Here is a 19,954-nt window from a genome sequence, read left to right as displayed (position 1 = left end):
AATAATAATAATAATAGTTTTTGTTGAAGCTTTGGGGATTTTGGGAAGAGACTAGATGACCTCCAAGGTCCTTTCCAACTCTGCTACTATTAGATAGGAGTTGGGCCCATGGATTCTCCTTTGAGTTCCCTGGAAGAGTCCATTTTCCTCTCTCTTTAGGGCAAGGATTTCCAACCATAGCAATTTAAAATTCAGTTGAAGTCCACTGATTGCCAAGGTTTGACACGTTTATGTTTGCCATTTTAAAGGTTGATATTAGCTATTTTAATTCCTGTGAATGTAAGATTTATTCACTGGAATTCCAGGGGTTCACAGTGACCTGACTTTAGTGTTCTTTTTTAACAATTGATTTTCATTCCCCCATCCCTCACCCTTCTTACTAAAGCACTCTTTCTTTCTTTCTTTCTTTCTTTCTTTCTTTCTTTCTTTCTTTCTTTCTTTCTTTCTTTCTTTCTTTCTTTTAGGTTTATCACAGGTTCTATCCTCCTGGAAACACTACAAAAGTAAGTAAATGAATGAATAAATAAATAAATAATGCTTCTTGTAAAAAATCAGCCTCCCTTGCTTTTTCACTCTTCAATATTAGAGGTGAACAATTTTCAGACACTCGGTGAATGAAAGGGTATGGTAAGCTCAGACGAGGCCATCTGTGTGGTTGAAGTTTGGGAAACAAATAGCATTTCTTAAAATATTCCATTAGAAATTCTCTTGTTGGCTATGCATTGGGGAAAAGAATAGCCCAAATCTCCCCTCAGTAACAGAGGACAGGAGAGAAGCAGAGTCCTAACGGAAGGAATAATTGGAGAATTAGATAAATAAATTAAAATAAATAAAAGGACCTTCTGACTGAAGTCCTCCCTTTTATGTCCATGTAGGTTGTGTGGCACCTGGAAAAGGGGTGAGGTTTCAAACAGTCCTGCCATTTCGGCAGTCTTCAAACCCCTCCTAACATTAACAGAGTTGGAAGGGACCTTGGAGATCATCTAGTCCAACCCCCTGCTCACGCAGGAGACCTGTACTAGGGATTCGAACCGCCGAACTGCTGACCTTTCTGATTGACAAGCTCAGTGTCTTAGCCACTGAGCCACCTAGTCAGATCTTCTGTCACCTAGTCACCAGATGGCCCTGCCAGTGGGACTGACCACAAGGCAACGCATTTGGTTGAGTGGCTTTGGTTTTATTGCATTTCTCATGACACGTGACTTTAAACACGGAGCCTTTTGTCTTTGAAATAATATTTTAGAAACTGCTGAACTTTGGGCGGGCTTCGGTGAACGCCTCTTGCACACTGTTGATGCTTCTGCTCTGCACTTCACCCCTTCTGTGCTCCCAAAGAGAAACAAACCAATGAGAGGTGAATTCAGCTGCTTATGGGGCCCCGAAGATATGAAAGCTATTTCTAAAGTTTCCGGATAAACCTGCTCTGCTATTGTCTTGCAGACTGTCGGCTTTCCATTTTTAAGCTGTCTGTGGAAATCCTAGAAAGATATGGCTGTTTCTTTGTGTGTTGTGTGTGGGGTGTGTGTGGTGGTGGTGGTGGTGGTGGTGGTTGTAGTCCCTGGTTTCTGCATAAGGATCTAAGGAGAGAGGAGCCCCTTTAAGGGCTGGGGTCTCTCCCTGCAGGCTCCTGGCGGCCGGCTGCCTTTCAGCACCAGGGAGAGCCTTGAAGGAAGCTCACCCTGCAGCCAGATTCATCCGGGCTCCTGGTTGGTTTGAGTTTTTAAAAAGCACAATTGCTGTTTTCATTTTGCTTCAGTCTTGTGGTTTTATTCTGAGCTTGTATTTTCTGTTTTTGATTTCCACACTAGACGTTTGCTGGCGAGTGGTTTAAGAAATACAATGAATGCGTTAAATAATTTTACAGAGGACTAGTTGTTTCAAAAGATTATTAGCACTTTGCATGCTCCCCAGTACCAAGCAGCTTGGCTAATTAATTAAAAAAAAGGTGCAGTGATAGGCAAAGGAAATGATTTCCAATGTGCTACATTTATGCATCTATCTGATATATCCAGCTCCCAAGACTCCCAAGACTCCAAGTGGCTTGTAATAATGAACGCTGAGAACATAAATCAGCTACAGCAAAGCTGGAAAACCCAGAACAGCATAATAAAAATAATAAATTCCTCCTTGGGCAAAGCAGTGACAGCCGGCGCAAAAGCCACAGCAGAATCAAAGGCCCCTCTAATCTTGCTTGCTGTTCAACATGTTAACCCCAGATCCCACTTAAACCATCTTGATGGCCCCGTGGTGGGTCAGGGAGGAGAAACGATATGCAGCACTTCGAAGAGGAAAAATGCCTTTGGGTCTGCAGACCCCGGGACCTCTGGGTGGGAGAGGATGCAGGAGCCCACCAGGGTCGGTTCTGATGGCTTGTTCCTTTCCGCCTGCCAGTTGTCCTTTTCTTATGGACAGTCGACAAACTGACAAACAAGCTGAGACTCTAGAAAGAGTGCAGAGAAGAGCAACAAAGATGATTAAGGGACTGGAGGCTAGAACATATGAAGAACGATTGCAGGAACAGGGTATGTTTAGTTTAATGAAAAGAAGGACTAGGGGAGACATGATAGCAGCGTTCCAATATCTCAGGGGTTGCCACAAAAAAGAGGGAGTCAAACTATTCTCCAAAGCACCAGAAAGCAAGACAAGAACCAATGGGTGGGAACTAATCAAGGAAAGAAGCAATTTAGAACTAAGGAGAAATTTCCTGACAGTTAGAACAATCAATAAGTGGAACGACTTGCCTGCAGAAGTTGTGAATGCTCCAACACTGGAAATTTTTAAGAAAATGTTGGATAACCATCTGTCTGAAATGGTATAGGGTTTCCTGCCTGGGCAGGGGTTGGACTAGAAGGCCTCCAAGGTCCCTTCCAACTCTGTTGTTGTTGTTGTTGTTGTTGTTGTTGTTGTTATTCTGCTCATTAAGGAAAGAGGTGACCAAGATTCAGCCTGACACTCGGAGGCTGCACTCTTTGGTGTCTTTACCAATTGTACGACTAGGGCTAGCGTGTCTTTGTTCATCTATTGGACTGTTAAGGGCAGAAATGCCACATTCAATATCTTAATGTTGCAACTCTTTAGTTTGATGTCTAATGCCAAAAACAAGCCTGTTTGGAGGAGGGGGAGAAGATTGTGGAGATGTTTCACTCTGGCTTGTAGTGCTGAGCAAGCAGTTCTCAGCCCTGGCCTGCCATGCTCACAAGGAAAGGGAGGGTGGTCTTGATTTGAGTTAACGAACGCCAAGGGCCCCAAAGAGCTGCCTCAAATGGCTTGACTCCTCCTTGACTCCTTGCCAGTCCTTGTTCGGCTGCTCTCTGCACTTCTAGCCCTCAAGAGTCCAGTGTGGTGGAGAGAAGTTGGCCTGGTTCTCATCTTCATGGGCCCAGCTCGATCTTGTGCAATCATCAGATCTGAAAAAAAATCAGGGTTTTAAAAATTCATTTCCTTAATTTGTTCTGGATTTTTTTAAAAAAATATATCTTTGTTTTGCTATATTTTTATTTACTGCCGTTCTTGCCACATGCAGTACCTTGCAGGTTCTAAAGCTGTATTCTTAATTTCTCTGGTAGCCGCTTCAGTCGTTAGAAGAACAGCTAGCCCGGAGTCTGGCAAGAGGAGGAGAGCTGTGGTGGCCCTTCCATGGCTTCAGCCTTCTCCTCCTCTGACAAAAATGATTAATTCTGCTCTGGAAATGTGGAGACAGCTGGGCTTTTCTCCAGATATCCATTATGTAATCATTTTCTTATAGCTCCACAGTGCTTTGCTGATTGCAGAGGGGTAGAGAAATGGATCTCTGCTTCCTGAAACAGTCAGTTGAGGACACCTCGAATTCCTAGGTGAGCTTAGTGCTGTTTACAAGATCCAGGGAGAGCTTTCAGTCTTGGAGGAGAACCAGGCACATCAGCAAAGTCCAGAAACTCCTGAGAATCAGCTAGGTTCTTTTTCTTTTCTTTTCTTTTCTTTTTTTTATTTAAAAAGTTTTACAAAAATTTCCCCCCCTTTCCCCCCCTCCTCTCCCCTCCTTCACAACCCCTCCCCCGACTTCCCGGAACGAACACAAGGTATAGTTAAAAATAAAACAAACATATGCTAAAAAATTTTCATCCCAACTTAATTATACCCCTACAATCATCAATTCCTAACTTCCCCCGAAAACAATCAAAAATAATACATCATAATCATTCAAAAACAGTCTGATAACTCTTAGTCTGATATCTACGTTGAATATAGTCAATCCATTTTTTCCATTCCTTTAAGTATCTTTCTTGCATATTGTCTTTCAAAAAGGCTGATATCTTCGCCATCTCAGCCAAATTGGCAACCTTCAATATCCATTCTTCTACTGTAGGTACTTCTTTTTTCTTCCAGTATTGTCCTATTAGTAATCTTGCTGCTGTTATTAGATTTAAAATCAATTTAGTCTCAATTACTGTACAGTCCGTAATAATTCCCAACAAAAAAAATTGCGGCAGGAACTTTATCTTCTTTTTCAAAACATTTTGTAAGATCCACCAATACTCTGGTTTCTCTTCAGATCGTATAAATCTTTCGCCTTTTCTTTTCTTTTTTTGAATAAAAGAGCCAAACAGTTCCAAGATCCTTGTCCAATCTTCCCTGTTTTCTGGACTTCAGCTGTGTCTTATTTCAACTCCATGGCAGAATGTTTGGGGAAGGCTCTTCTAATTATCAGGTTGAGCTTGTGGGAGTGGTGCCCTTATGAATTCATGTATATTATCAATAAGATGAAATCAGACTTAAAGAGATGGGAGACCTTCCCAGTAGCATAACCAAGGTCAGCCTTTTTTCAGGCTAAGGACCTCGCTTGGTTTACAAGGCTGATAAGTCTGAATGTTGAGGAGACAACCCTCAGGAAGCAGTTAGTGGTAGTATAGCCCTTATTGTCATTGTACATCATCTATACCAGGGGTCTCCAACCTTGGTCCCTTTAAGACTTGTGGACTTCAACTCCCAGAGTCCCTTTGAAGTCCACAAGTCTTAAAGGGACCAAGGTTGGAGACCCTGGATCTATACAATGAAATTGGTTAATTAGTTTTCATCTTTAAATTTTTTCCTGGGACGATAAGTTCCTTTCTGACTTATTTTTCCAGTCTCCCGTTAGACTGTTTTAGAGAGATAATATTTCAATAAAGGTTTTGTAATACCTTCCTGTGAACCTGATTTCTAGACCAGGCTGGGAAGAGGCTTGCATCTGAGTTTCCTTTTGTTGACTTGGAATTTTTAACAGTTTCCGCTACAGCAGAGGAACGCCTGGGTGCCTAGAAAGGCTTCAGATGAGTTGGGTTGTGGTGGAGTAGTGCTTGAAATGTTTTGTGTATTTTCTCCTATGCCACAATAAGAAGGAAAGAAGGCCATCCTTTGGCATCAAGGCCACAGAGATAGGTGAGGTGTTGATTTTTGCTGAGGGCTTCCTAATGCACAATTCACAAGGCCAAAGGTGTGAGTTTTTAAAAAACCTACTAATCTCCTAGCAAACAGTGGAAGCCACAGGACTGGTCTAGGGATTTTAAATAGTTTTAACATTTTAATATTTTAATATTTGATACAAATTTTATGGGGTTTTTTAAGGTTTTAAATGTTTTAATTTTTTTTTAAATTTACATTTATATCCCGCCCTTCTCCGAAGACTCAGGGCGGCTTACATTGTGTTAAGCAATAGTCTTCATCCTTTTGTATATTATATACAAAGTCAACTTATTGCCCCCAACAATCTGGGTCTCATTTTACCTACCTTATAAAGGATGGAAGGCTGAGTCAATTTGGCCATACATCTAATAAGTTTTTTAATTATTGTTTTATTTGTACATTATCATTGTTTTTATCTTGGCTGTGAACCGCCCTGAGTCCTTTGGGAGAAGGGCGGTATAAAAATTTCAATAAATACTAAATACTAATACTAATACTAACGTCATGTCTTGCAGCCTGTCAGTCTCAATATAAAGTCCGTAACATGGAACTTGAATAAAGATGCAAGAGCAATGGAGGCACTTCAGCACAGGAATCCATGAATAACAAAACAACGACAAAAAAGCATTTCTCTGACTTTTGATATCTCCATAGTGTACATACTGTAGTTGTGCGGCATAGTTTTTGCTTTTGGCAACTTGCCTGTGAAGTTCAACAGGCAAACTCCTTTTTGTGCTGGGCAATAACAACAGGACCTGCCCTTGTGTCTCAGCACAATTTGCATTTAGTTTATTTGCCTAATTAAGAGGCGCATTGTGACCCAGGAGGTGACTTTCCCCTAGCAAACTCTGAGGAAACAGCAGCCCAAGTTTTATTTTTCTTATCTCCTCTATACAGTTCTCTGCTTCTGAGCATCTGCTTCAGTGATTCTCCATCGCCTCTTCCCCAAATAGCTCCTGTCAACTGGATGCAGGCAGGGAAGTGCAAGTCAACTTTAACTGCGTAGATTTTGTGAAAACCTTCCCGTTATGGACTGACTTTACCCAAAGTCTTAAAATAAACTCACCCATTGGCTATGATTTTTATTAAAGACTTCTTAAAAAGAGTAATAACAAGAGAAATAGATATGAAAGTTAAATATGAAGTAAGTGAAAAAAGGTGCAAAGAAAAAATGGGCCTCTGTGGCTCAGACTGGTAAGACAGTCTGTTATTAACATAGCTGCTTGCAATTACTGCAGGTTCAAGCCCCACCAGGCCCAAGGTTGACTCAGCCTTCCATCCTTTATAAAATGTCTCGGTTTTAAATTTAAACATAGCAAGATGTTGACAGATATAAGCCACCCAAGGCTCTTATTGGGGTTCTCTGTCATTTTTAACAATGCAAGGGGGTCTAGAAAAAAATGAGGCCAACTAATATGTTTGTGGGAACAGTTATTGATGCTTTGGTAGAAAACCCTCAAATTACACCAAGGTGAAGCAGACCAGCATTTCTGTACAATCTGGCAATTTGCTTACTTGAAGGATTCAGTTATGGTTACCATAAGCACAAAGTAAACAACTCCGCAAAACATATAATGTTTTGTTTTACACGCAAATTTACGTTTGCTGCAAAATCTGTATGCTGAAGGAGGACATAGTGTACTTTGTTGTGGCAAAGGTGATTTTCTTAAATGTTTTCTGATGTTTGATAATGAGGCAAACAAATTTGGGGATGGGAAAGTTCAAGAAAGAGAAATCTAGAATTTAATAAGAGGTCACAATCCTCCCATTGAGCAGTACAGAACTGTGGTGGAATGAAGTCTGGATTCCCATAGACAGGAACCGCATTGTAGAGGACCCAGAGACAGTGAAGTTTAGATTGTTTGGTTGGGAGGAAGAGAGTTAAGATGGTTCCTTCCTGGCAATTCTCAGAGTGTCTCTTTAACTATGAAAGGGTTTGGCAAGATTTCTGTGTTTTTAGGCAAGGAACAATCAGGGAAACTGCAGGCCTTCCTTGGTTTGGGGGAATGATAAGAATTGAGGAATGGTGTGATCTCTACAAGGACATACAATGTGGTGTGAAACTTCACGGTTATTTTCTTTTAGTGAGGGAAACCTGCGAGATGTGGAGTCCAGGCCATTTTTTAAAGCCAGCAGACTCATTTTGGCAAATGGCCCTGAATCAGTAGGTCAAATAACTTTTATACCTTTTAAAGTTGAATTTGAATGATTACTCTGAGTCAGGCTGGCTGGCTCGGATGCTGAGTTTGTGGTCATAGGTAGGAAGAACCCCAAGAACGATGACCACAAACACAAGAAAAGGAAGAATTAAGTTAACAGCAACGCAAAATTCTCAGTTTATTCTGAGATTTGACTCAGATGTGCAATAACAGCGCTAAAAACAAGTAGACGGTTGTTAAAATATCCTATAATGGGCAATCTTTCCTAAAATTTGATTTAAGAGGACATGTCTTGATAGGCATTGTGCACAGACTAATCTTTTAGGGGGGGAAATGTATTTTGTTTGTGACCAAGGATCCAAAGAAGAAGATGTCAGTTTCCAAGGGAAGGTTGGGCGCTTTTTTGACTCTCTTCCAGATTTGCCAATCAGAAATAGGGACTAGCAGGGACTGGAAGGAGGGAGGCGTCTGTAGGGGACCATGGAGCTAATTATCTTCTGTAAAAATGCACAAGCTCTCAGCCTGGCATCGTCCTTTTTTTTTTTTTTTTTTTTTTTTTTTATTGAAAGAGTTTTAAAAAAAACAAAAACATTTTCCCCCTTTTTTCCCCCTCCCTCCCAAAAAAAAAAACAAAACAAAACACCCCCCTCCCTCCCCCACCCCCGGCTTCCCGGGTCAATCACAAGGTAAAGGCCCATCCAAAAAACCACATCCAAAGCTTTTCGTCTCCCCACCCCTCCCATTACATAAAATAACTTTCTAATTATTCAAAGGCAATCTGATATTTCTTAATCTGATATCTGTTTTGTAGATAATCAATCCATTTTTTCCATTCAATTAAATATCTTTCCTGCGTATTGTCTTTTAAAAACGCTGAGATTTTAGCCATCTCAGCCAAGTTAATAACTTTCAATATCCATTCTTCTATTGTAGGTATCTCTTCTTTCTTCCAGTATTGTCCAATCAACAGTCTTGCTGCTGTTATTAAGTTCAAAATCAGTTTAGTCTCAATCCCTGTACAATCCATTATAATTCCCAAAAGGAAAAATTGTGGCAGGAACTTTATCTTCTTCTTCAGTACATTTTGAATAATCCACCAAATTCTTATCCAAAAGACCTTAATTTTCTTGCAAGTCCACCAAATATGAAAATATGTAGCATCATCACAATCACACCTCCAACATTTCGCTTGGATATTAGGATACATACATGATAATTTTTTGGGATCTAAATGCCATCTATAAAACATCTTATAAAAATTTTCCTTAAATTCTGTGCTTGTGTAAACTTAACATTTCTAACCCAAATTTTCTCCCATGTTTCCAACATTATTGGTTCCTGAATATTCTGTGCCCATTTTATCATACAATCCTTTACCAAATCCTTTTCGAATCTATTTCAAGCAACACATTATACAATCTCTTTATATGCTCCTGGGTCTGATTTCTAATTTGCTTTATTAAATTTTCCTCCTTTGCATTATACCAATTTTTGATCTTCTTTCCATCTAGCACTTATTTGCCCATATTGAAACCAAGTATAATTCCTCCTTCTTCATTTAATACCTGTAATGATTTTAATTGCAATCTACCTCCTTCAGCATACAAAAGTTCTTTATATGTAATCATTTCCTGTTTCTGTTCTATATTTATATTCTCTATTGCATGTCTAGGGCTCGCCCATATAGGAATCTTATAATCTAATTTATAGGAATATTTATTCCAGACCATAAAGAGCACTTCTCAACACATGATTCTTAAAAGCCCTATCCACTTTTTCCATAAAATAAGTACGCATGCCATCCATATAACAAGTCATAACCTTCTATATTCAAAATTCTTTCCTCTGTTAAGTTAAACCAGTCACTTATTACTGAAAGGGTTACTGCTTCATAATATAGTTTAAAATTAGGCATTCTTAAACCACCCCTTTCCCGTGAATCCTGTATTATTTTCATTTTAACCTCGCCTTTTTACCCTGCCATATAAATTTATTAATCCCACTCTGCCAATCTTCCAAATTTTTATCCTTTTTAATTATAGGTATCATCTGGAACAGAAACAAAAATCTAGGTAACACATTCATTTTAATAGCATAATCCTTCCCAATAGGGATAACTGCAATTTCTTCCAGCCATTCATATCATTCTGAACTTTTTGCCATAGCAAGTCATAATTATTCTTATAAAGTTTCTTGTTCGATGAGCTAATATAGACCCCTAAATATTTAACCTTTTTTACTACCTCAAATCCTGTCATTTCCTCTAGTTTTTGTTTCTGTTGTATAGACATATTTTTAATTATCACTTTTGTTTTATTCTGATTTATTTTAAATCCTGATACCTTTCCATATTTATCAATTACTTCCAACAAAAATCTACTTGAATTTATAGGATTCATTAACGTAACCACTACATCATCTGCAAAAGCTCTAACTTTGTACTCATATTGTCTAATCTTAATTCCTCTATTTTCATTAATTCTCGTATTTTATCTAATAATGGTTCCAGAGTCAAAACAAACAATAATGGTGATAAGGGACATCCCTGTCTTGTTCCTTTCGCAATCTTAATAACTTCTGTCAAACTACCATTTACTATAATCTGTGCTGTTTGCTCTCCATAAATCGCTTTAATTATTCTAATAAAACAGTCTCCAAATTGCATTTTCTCTATTAATTTAAATAAAAAATCCCAATGCAATCGATCAAAGGCTTTCTCTGCATCCAAAAAAATAAGTGCCGCTGAAGTATTCTTCTTTTCCAAATATTCCAATATATTAATAATCTGTCTAACATTATTCCTCATCTGCCTCCCTTTTATAAAACCAGATTGATCAGTATGAATTCTTTGTTGTAAAACTAACATTAATCTATTTGCTATTATTTTTACAAAAATCTTATAATCATTATTTAAAAGTGAAATCGGCCTATAGTTACCAGGTTTAGAGCAGTCTAGCTCCTCTTCGGTATCAGTGAAATAAAAGATGTTTTCCATGACGGGGTATTCCCACCCTAATTGTATCTGATTAAATAATTCTTTAAGTGGGCCTAATATTTCATCCTGTGTTTTTATAATAAGTTGCTGTAAGACCATCTGTACCAGGGTTTTCCCATTTTAATTGTTTAATTGCCTCCACTATTTCTCCAGTAGCTATCGGCGGTTCAGCTCCTCCTCTGTTCTAATGTTAGAATATTCACCTTATAATCTTTCAAATAATCATAAATGTCCCTATCCAATATTTTGTCTTTTGCATATAGTGCAGTATAAAATTCTGAGAATGCCTTTTAATTTTATCCTGTTGATATATCTCTTTACCTTTATATTCTATTTTTGTATGACACGTGCTTTCTGTTTCTTCCTTAAATTATATGCCAACCATCTCCCAGGTTTATTTGCATTACAAAAGGTATTATGTTTAGCATATTGTATATTCGTTGCCACCTGGTCTGCCATTAACATATTAAATTGACTCTGTAATATTTTTATAGCCTCTTTAAGTTTATGATCTTGTGGGTTTTGAATTAATAACTGTTGCTTCCTTTGAATTTCTTCTTCCAAATATCTACGCTGCCTTTGTTTATTATTCCTTTGCCTGTTGTCCAAATAAAATCAATATCCTCTAATAAACGCTTTGCTCGCTTCCCACACAGTTCCTATAGGTGTCCCTTTGTACATATTAAAATCAAAAAATTCTTTTAACTGTTTCTTACAATAAGTTACATTATCCTCATATCTAAACAGATTTTCATTCAACCTCCATGTTCTACCACCTTTTTTCCCTTGTAATAATTCCATCCATACTGGGCTATGGTCAGTTAAACACCTCGAAATATCTTCGTTTTCTTCACCCTAGAAAGCAAGTCATTAGAAATTAAGATAAAATCAATGCGTGAAAAAGATTGATGCCTATCAGAAAAAAAAGTAAAATCTCTCTCATCTGGATTCCGTAACCTCCATATATCTCTAAACTCAAAGTCTTCCATCATTTCAAAAAAGGATTTTGGTAATTTTGCATGTATAGGTATCTTCTTGGAGGAGGTTCTCTTATCCCTTCTTGTATCAATTACTCCATTCCAGTCTCCTAATAAAATAAACGAACTATAATCCCAGAGGGTCAACCTCTCATGTAACATTTTGTAAAACTTTTCTTGTTGCTGATTAGGTGCATAAATACCTATCAACAAAGTCTTTTGCATCTATCACCAGTTCAATAGCAATAAATCTTCCTTGAATATCTGCCTCAATTAGTTTAGCTGGTATATCCTTCCTGATATATACAACAATTCCATGCTTCTTTTCCAAAGCTGATGCAACAAAATGGTTACCCAATTTTGAATTAATTAAATATTTTTGGTCTGATAATTTTATATGTGTCTCTTGCAAACAAATCACATCATTTTTAAATTGTTTCAAGTAGTGAAATATTTTCCTTCTTTTCTGAGCTGAATTCAAGCCATTAACATTCCATGACAAGATTCTATTTGCCATTATTGGCCTCCTGAAGCTTTGAAGCAGACAACGGAAGCTCCTCCTCCGGTATCTTCCGTCTAGCTCCTCCCACAGCTTCCATAATGGGATCCTGACTTTTACTTTGAGACTGTTGCTCTTCTTTACGCTTAAGGGCTCCTCTTGTCACCCTTTGCTCTTGTGGTTCCTCTAATACTGGCAGCAATAAAGGCTCTTGGGTCACCACGCCTTCTTGAGTCTCTTGAAGTTTTCTATCACTTCTATTTCGACTTTCAAAACTGTAGAAAGAAAATCCTTTGCCTTTAAAACCGTGTCAATTCTATATCTCCTTCCTTGATAGAATAGTGTCAGTCCAACTGGCACCTCCCATCTGAATTGAATCTGATGTTTTTTAAGTTCTTGTGTAAAAAGCAAATTCTTCCTGTCTCTTAACATCTTTGAAGGAATCTCTTCAACACCTTCAACTCCTGTTCTCCAATTTTTAAAGTTGTCTGATATGAAACTTGCAGAATTTGATTTCTCATAGTCCTTTTCACAAAATAAACCACAATGTCCCGAGGAAGCTTTCTCTGTCTTGCAATCCAAGAATTAACTCTATATATTTTATCAATTTGGTAAGCTACCTCTTGGGGTCCGCTTCAATAAATTCAGCCAATGCTTCTGATATAATTTTTCTTAAGTCTTCTCCACGCTCTTCTTGCATACCACAATTCTAAGAGCTCCTTCCATAAGTTTATATTGTAATATCACAACCTGATCTTCATTTTGATCCACTTTTTTCTGAACACCTTTCATTTCATCTTCTAAATACTTATTTGACTGAGAGATCTGTTGCATTTCCACTTCCAATCCTTCAATTTTTTACTCAGTCCTTGAACTGCCATAAGAATATCTTCTCTTATTTTTGCATTAAAATTCTCCATCATCTCTTTTGCCTATCTTCAGAAAGTTTTAATTGTTCTTTCAATATTTCCTCAAGACTTGGTTCAGATCCCTTCTTCCAGAAGGCTTTAAAGGTTTAGCTGCCATTCTGTCTTCAAAAGAATCAGGAATTCAAACTTAATAACTCTCCTTCCCTCCTTTCAGTATAAAAAAACTCCGTTTGTAACAATCCACAAGTAACGCTGCTTCATCGTACTAAAAAAATTTTACTTTCACTTTTAGACGCCATTTTAAAAGTCAATTAATCAAAGACAAAGAAAGGTTTCAAATTTCAAAAAGGGAGTCGGTACTTGCCGTGCTGATTCTGCATCAAAGTTCGAACGCTTGTGAAATTCCCGTCTGCTTGGAATATCAATCAATTTAATAAGTTCTCTAGAGCAGAAGCAACATTCCTCTCCTTTTCCCTGATAAAAACAGGGGCGTGCTGAAGTTGGAAGGAGTGGAATTCGGTGGGGTCATAAATCCAGGAAAATTCGCTCTTAAGAGCAAACCCCCTGTCAGACCTGCCACTCTTCCACAATTCTGATAATCTCTTTCACCCAGAGATTATGCTAAGCTCAGTGAACAGTGATTTATTTTCTGTTTCACTGACTTTTACAATCTTCTAACACGGAGTGCTCTGTTTGAGCACCCAGCAGGAGGGTGACGTCACTGGAGCCTCTGGCATCGTCCTTTTTTATTCATTAATTGAAAGTGCCACTTGGCTTTTTTCAAAAAAAAAATCACAAAATGGTTTTAATATTATGAAAGCAGAAGATGAAGCCAAGAAGGATTTCATATTTTATTATTATTATTATTACTATTTTTACCATTCCTTGCTTTTAAAGATTAAACTGTTCAAAGACATTTCTAATCAGGTGCCTTCTAAATTATATAAATTAACAATTTAAAAAAATGATGTAAACAGCATTCTAAAATTGGATGGCTGAGCTCTGGAAAAGCCAGACAGACTCAACCAAATCTCCTCCCAACCCTCTCTCTCTCTGTGTGTGTGTGTAAAAATTGTATCTATAAATGACAAAAAACTTGGAAGGAGAACAGGTTAGCATAGGGTCAGTCAGGATAGTTTCTTTGCCTTTACTTATTATTTATTTGGGGATTTTATACAAACCACATGGAGATCTACCTGCACTTTCTGTTGATGGAAGACATTGGTTAACAGCCATAGCCTCCCCCACGGATAGTTATGCAGCCTCCATGGATGGAAGGTTTTGTGAGTTTTGCCTGAACTTTGCAGAGGGTTGAACAAAACAATCCTTCTGGTCCTTTCCAGAATAAGTACAAAGGGATCTTGGCCAGAGTTTCCTTGATCAATCAATGCTTTAATTGAATAATGGAAAAATTAAAATGGAAATCTGAATGTTACATGCAGGTAATAAGGGAATTCTGAGTCAAAATGTGTCCAGCCGTTCTTGCAGCTTTGAGTGTTAAGCTTTTAGTATTTCTTTATAATTAGCAGACTCAGTTTCACAGAACAACATATCTGGATTTGGATTAATGAAGAAAGCCAATTTTATTGGGCCGGCTCCTTGCCTGGTTGCCACCTCTTCCTTCTGGGAAAGCGCCTCACAGCCATCGGGAAGGAGACCTTGGCCCGACCACGCTAAGCAAATTGCGGAGAGCAGCCGATGGCACTGGGCCAGCAAGGGAGTTTCTGCAAGGACATTGGGGCCCTGGTGGGGCTTCAACCACCCTGGGAAGAAGCTCTTCATCGCTCCCCCTTCTTCTTCCTCCAGTGAGGACGGTGCCCCCTTGTTGCTGGCGGAGGTGGCCCAAGGCGCATTTCTCTCCCTCAAAGCCCCTTCTCCCTTCCAGGGATAACATACTTCTCCATGCATCCAGCCTATAAATAGAACTGTCCTGGTGGACTTCACTTGGCTTCCCCTGTTGTCCTCTTAGGCGAGTTATGTTTGATCTCAAAATAGAAATCTGCCAGTGGATCTGCATCGCCGGGATTTTGAAAGGTTCACACATAAACCAAGTTGCAATCAAGCTAAGTCTTAGCAAAGCAAATGGCCGCCATTTATGCTTGCCCTTTGGGGAATCAGGGCCTTCTGATGTCCAGGGAGAGAAGGAACATGTGGAACATCATGTCAGGGCATTTAAAAAAATAATTATAACCGAAGTATCCTCTAAGACAGATGGGTCTTCTTGTAAAAAATCTGTGCACGTTTAAGGAAATCTGAATTTAAAGATTACAACTTTAATTTAGCCAGAAGCTTTGGAAATTGTACCTCTAACATAGAGCCCTGTGGGTCTTTGGGTCTGTTTAAATACACTAGTTTCAATATTTCGTAAGGCCAAGTTACATATCTGGTTGGTTTAATTAAAGTCTGTGTTTAATGTCTGTCTTTATAGCTTTACAGATATGACTTGAGTAACTCTCTGCGTCTTTTTTAGCCATTTAAACCTTTTTTTTCATGTAGACACCTACAATATTTGAGGACACCCAGTGTGAAATGGCCTCCCTGTTTTTCCACAGCAAAATCACTTGGCTTTTTGTTTTCTGTTTTTGAGTTTGTAGCTTTATTTTAAGTGTTTTTTTTCCCCGAATCAGCCAGCAGAGAGCACTTTCTACAGCTTAATATCAGAAGCAAGAAAACAAATCAAGGGAAGAGACTGGATTTCTCCTGTTTTCAGTCTGTGAAGGAAAGCAGAATAAATGGTTTTGTTCATTTCTTTCATCTTGAGAGAATGAACCTTCCTTTGGACCAATGTTTCTCAGCCTTGGCCACTTGAAGATGGGTCGACTTCAACTATGCTTCAGCTATGCTTTAGCTATGTTGGCTGGGGAATCAAGGTCCACCCATCTTCAAGTGACCAAGGTTGAGAAACACTGCTTTGGACTATGCCCCTTCCTCCTACAGATGCGAATGCTCCCCTGCAGCCTCAATGGCTAGTAGCTGGATGTGTAAAGGTAGAGTAGATATGTCTGTCTGATGTTTGGTTTTCCACCTGCAGACTGATCTTTCTAGGGGTGGAGATGGAAACACACATATAGAGGAGAGAGATTCTGTTGCATGACCTGATGCCTTCTGGACTGTTGGAACCAAGGAAGATCAAGTTCTTTTTGTCAAAGGTTACAGATTTTAGACTGGAAGTCACAGTTTGCCACAGTTATGGTGGTGCTGGGAATGATAATTCAGAATGATAAATCAACGTTTCTTTGTTCCTGGTTCTTCAATTAAATCTTCCTTAATCTACTTTGACCCACAGAACATCTCCAGTCCCGCAGGGCACTTGGTTTTCACTAGGACTTTTGAGTTTTTCTTCTTTGGATAAAAATAATCTATAGAAGATAGTATTTAGTCAGTTGTTAGGAGATTAAGTGACAAATAGATTGCATATGACAATGTCCATCTCTAAAACTTTTCCTGATTCTAGCAAATACGTTGGTTGAGGTGATATTGGTTGCATATCACAAATGAGTTTTGTATGTGAAAATGTCATCGGTCTTCTTAGATATACAGTACATACCTAGTACTGAATGCAGTTGCTTATTGTAATCAGGATGATGTAGCTTAGCAAAGAGTGACATATATAGTGTATTCCATACCCTTCAAGTGGTACCTACTCTGCTAGATTATTAAGGAATTTGGCCTTAATAATAAAGATGTTGATAAAAAATAAAGATGTTGAACAGCCGGCCCAAGGTGATGTCATGTAGAAGTCTTGATCTTCAGCTCCCTTCTCCTCCCAGGCCTCAGAGCCGTTGGTATGGCTGACCAGTGTTTCTGAAGGATGCCAGCTGATCTAGAGCTAGAGAGGGCAAGTTGGTTGAAGGTGCAGGCTATTCTATTCACAGGTTGTCCTAGAGGAGCAGCGCAGTAGAACCTCTGTCTAGGAAGGCCTTGAAACTCGATTTAGTTCCAAAAATTGTCTGATAGATGAGCTCAAAGGAAGCCCTGTTGATACCATGGAAGTCAATTGCTAGTTGGAATTCCTCTTCCTCCTCCTCCTCTTCCTCTTCCTCCTCCTCCTCCTATTATTATTATTATTATTATTATTATTATTATTATTATTATTATTATTATTATTATTATTATTATTATTATTTACACAAAATGACAGTATACACAGCAAACGAGATAACTATGCTGGATTTTGTATCACAGATCACTAGTCGAACACTTCCCAAGCGTTTAGGACTGTGTGATGTATCGATGAATTATGCGAGCAGATCCCAGTAAGGTGGCTTTTGCAGCTGACCAATGGTGATCTTGTCAGCGCCAATCGTTTTTAAGTGCTTGCTTAGGTCTTTAGGCACAGCTCCCAGTGTGCTGAGTACCACTGGAACCACCTGCACTGGTTTATGCCAGTGTCTCTGCAATTTGATTCGATGATGATGGTGATTATTCACCACAAGATTCAGCCTGGCAGCAAAAGGATAGTCATTCCTTTGGTGTAACATGCCTTCTCTCAGAGGCAAAACAGTAAGCCAGATGTTACTGGCTGGATGCATCCGCTTTGTGGCCTGGGCTGGTGGCATGCTGGCCTTCAGATGAAGCATTGATTAAATGCATCCACCTGGAGGCCAATGAACAGACCTGCATTGCAGTGTCTCCCCCCTCCCCGCCTTGCCACTCTGGAGGGTCCTGAATGGGGGCTGGGGGTGATGCTCTTGAAAGGCGCACACAGGAGCAACCCCTGTTCATCCTGGCCTCAGAATAGAAGGAACCCGGAATAGAAGGAATCAACCCACTTTTGAAAGGGTGGAAAGTCCAGAAATGACACAAAGGTGCTGCTGACCATTTTCTGAAGTGCTTTGCCAAAGCCGTGTTTTCTCAACGAATTCCATGATCCGTGTGGGGGGGTCTTTGGTCCTGACATCCCCCACATGACGGGGGCTCCCGGGCTCCCTCAAGGGCCCTTTCTCTGAGGGGGGATGGCGCCCTGAGATGGGAGTCTGGGAGGACCCTCAGTAAATATCCCATTGACGGAGAAAACAGGAAGGAAAAGTGCCAACCTGTTTTATGGACCCAACAGACCAGAAAAGTCAGCGTTGTTAGGGGTGGTGGAGATGCGGGCGGCCCTTCTGTCAGGTTCTCTGGGCCCCTGGTCTTCTGCCAGCGCAAAGCCGCCTCCATGAGGCTGAATCGACCAGGCAGCAGTCAAGAGCCGGCTGCAGAGCCCCACCCCGCCCTTCTCCCGGAGACTCCCTTGCCGGCTCTGGCGGCGGGAGCGCTTCAGCACCTGGGCTGGCGTTTGGGCGCGGGCAACCGGAGCGCCTCACGCCGGCTTCGCCATCCACCAGGCGCAGCAGATCATTGGCTGGCCGGAGCTTCGGGGACTTGTCAGCGCTCTGCCGCCGATCGCTCTGCTCGTGGAGAGCATTTGGAGCGGAGAAGGCGCGCTGGGTGGAACGGGCGGCGGACTCTTGCCAAGACCCGGCTGCCCCGGGGACGACGGGCGGGCGAAGGAAGCAAGCGGCTGGGGAGGGAATCGTGGCTTCTCGCGGCTCCTCAACAGAGAGGGAGGCAACCCAGAAACACGCAAACAAAGCAAGCCCCGGGAGGAAGGCTCTGGGCTCTCCTGGGAAGCAGCCTTACCCCCGGTTCCTTCTCTGAGAAACGACCTCGGCAGATGGACTTTGGTCTCCATCGCCTTTGGATCTTGGAATGCCAGGAGAGACCGGTGGAGGAATATTTTCTGGGCTGAAAAATGAGTGAAGAAGCCAAAGAGAAGCCGGCGAAACCCGCCCATCGGAAGAAGAAGGGCAAAAAGGTAAAAAAACCACAACCACCCCACCCCACTTTCTTTTCCTGGGCTTTTCTTTTCTCCTGTGGCGAGCGGGGTGGGTGGCAGGGCATCGCCTCGGCTTTTCTGGCAAGGGAACAGAAGATGCTGGCTGTTATTTGTGCAAGGAGGCGCCGATGGGTGTGTTCCCTGCCGGGAAGCAAGGGTGGCTTTGCGATGGCTTTGTGTGGTCGACTTGCTGACATGAAAGGCTCGGGAGAGGATTCAAGAAGCGGGGATGTGCCTGGGCGCCGAGACCCTCGGTCCACCCCACTCAGGCAGAAACACGCAAACCTCAGCAAAGCCGCCTTCATTTGGGCAGGGCTTTTCTTTTTCAGGCTCTGAAGAGAGAGGCATGGCAACTTTCTCTCCAAAACCTGGGTTGAGGATGGGCGTTTTTTTATGGCGGAGAATCTCACAGATGGCTCTTCGATGAAGGGCCAGAAAGGAGGGTTTGCTTTCCCTATGGATACTTGGCTTTGCTTGAGCTGGACCCCTTCTGTGAAATATTCGGTATATTACAAAGCGGAGTAAACATGTTAGTGAGTTCCTGTGACACCAGTTGCAACCCCTTCTCAGTCCATGCAATTCCACTAAATGGGGCTACTTAGAGGTAAAAATGACAGCACTGGGTGTTCCTTCTTCTTGCAAGCCACCTTACCTGGAGGAAGGTCCCAATTCCCGTGGACATGGAGGTGCAGATAAGCCTGCTGGAGCTCCCTGGTAAAAACTGTAGGCTAATTTTTTCACCAGCAAGTCGGACTCAGCCTCTTAGAATAAACCAAATCGTGGGATTTCACTGATCTCTTCCACAGGTGGAATTGCCTACATAATAAATTAGTGCGGAGAAATGCACATTTTACAGAGGTATCGATGGCATTTGAAAAGGAAATTAGATGTAAAACATATTCTATATTTTGTTTCACAGGAAAAAGCTAGAGTACATTTTTAATGGTCAATCCATAATATTGGAGCATTTCTCTTGATAGCATGGCAGTCTTTTAAGGACTGGACAAACGGCTTGCTGTGGATTTATATATTTTGAAAGATTGTGTGGTGTTTTTTTCCCTTTAAAGTATGTTACTGCAAGGTGTTTACAGCTGTTTTTTACATGTAAAATAATATGAAGCAAATATCTCTGCCAGAAATCCCTGTGCGCTGGAGAAATATCTCTGAGCTTTGAGGAAGGGTGGCTACATCCATTAAACATGGAGGGGGTTCCTGTTCC

At 40.5% G+C, this 19,954-nt stretch overlaps 1 protein-coding gene across 5 annotated transcripts in view; it reads left to right on the top strand.

The window, feature by feature from the left end:
- ANK3 (ankyrin 3) overlaps positions 1 to 19,954 on the top strand; it is a 345,627-nt gene that overhangs the window by 26,424 nt on the left and 299,249 nt on the right. For 2 of the 5 annotated variants that reach the window (XM_058189398.1, XM_058189399.1), the window contains exon 2: positions 476 to 503. The exons of 1 other annotated variant lie outside the window; for it this stretch is intronic. In XM_058189398.1, coding sequence (XP_058045381.1) covers positions 476 to 503 — 28 coding nt within the window. Of the gene's footprint in view, positions 1 to 464; positions 504 to 18,421; positions 18,715 to 19,954 lie in introns of those variants that run through there. 2 more of the 5 variants (XM_058189394.1, XM_058189395.1) reach the window with 2 other exon arrangements.

The sequence above is a fragment of the Ahaetulla prasina genome, chromosome 6 (genome assembly GCF_028640845.1).
Source record: "Ahaetulla prasina isolate Xishuangbanna chromosome 6, ASM2864084v1, whole genome shotgun sequence".
In the NCBI taxonomy this organism is placed as follows: domain Eukaryota; kingdom Metazoa; phylum Chordata; class Lepidosauria; order Squamata; family Colubridae; genus Ahaetulla; species Ahaetulla prasina.
The sequence above is the reverse complement of the archived record's forward strand: the minus strand, read 5'-3'. Positions and strand labels throughout refer to the sequence as shown.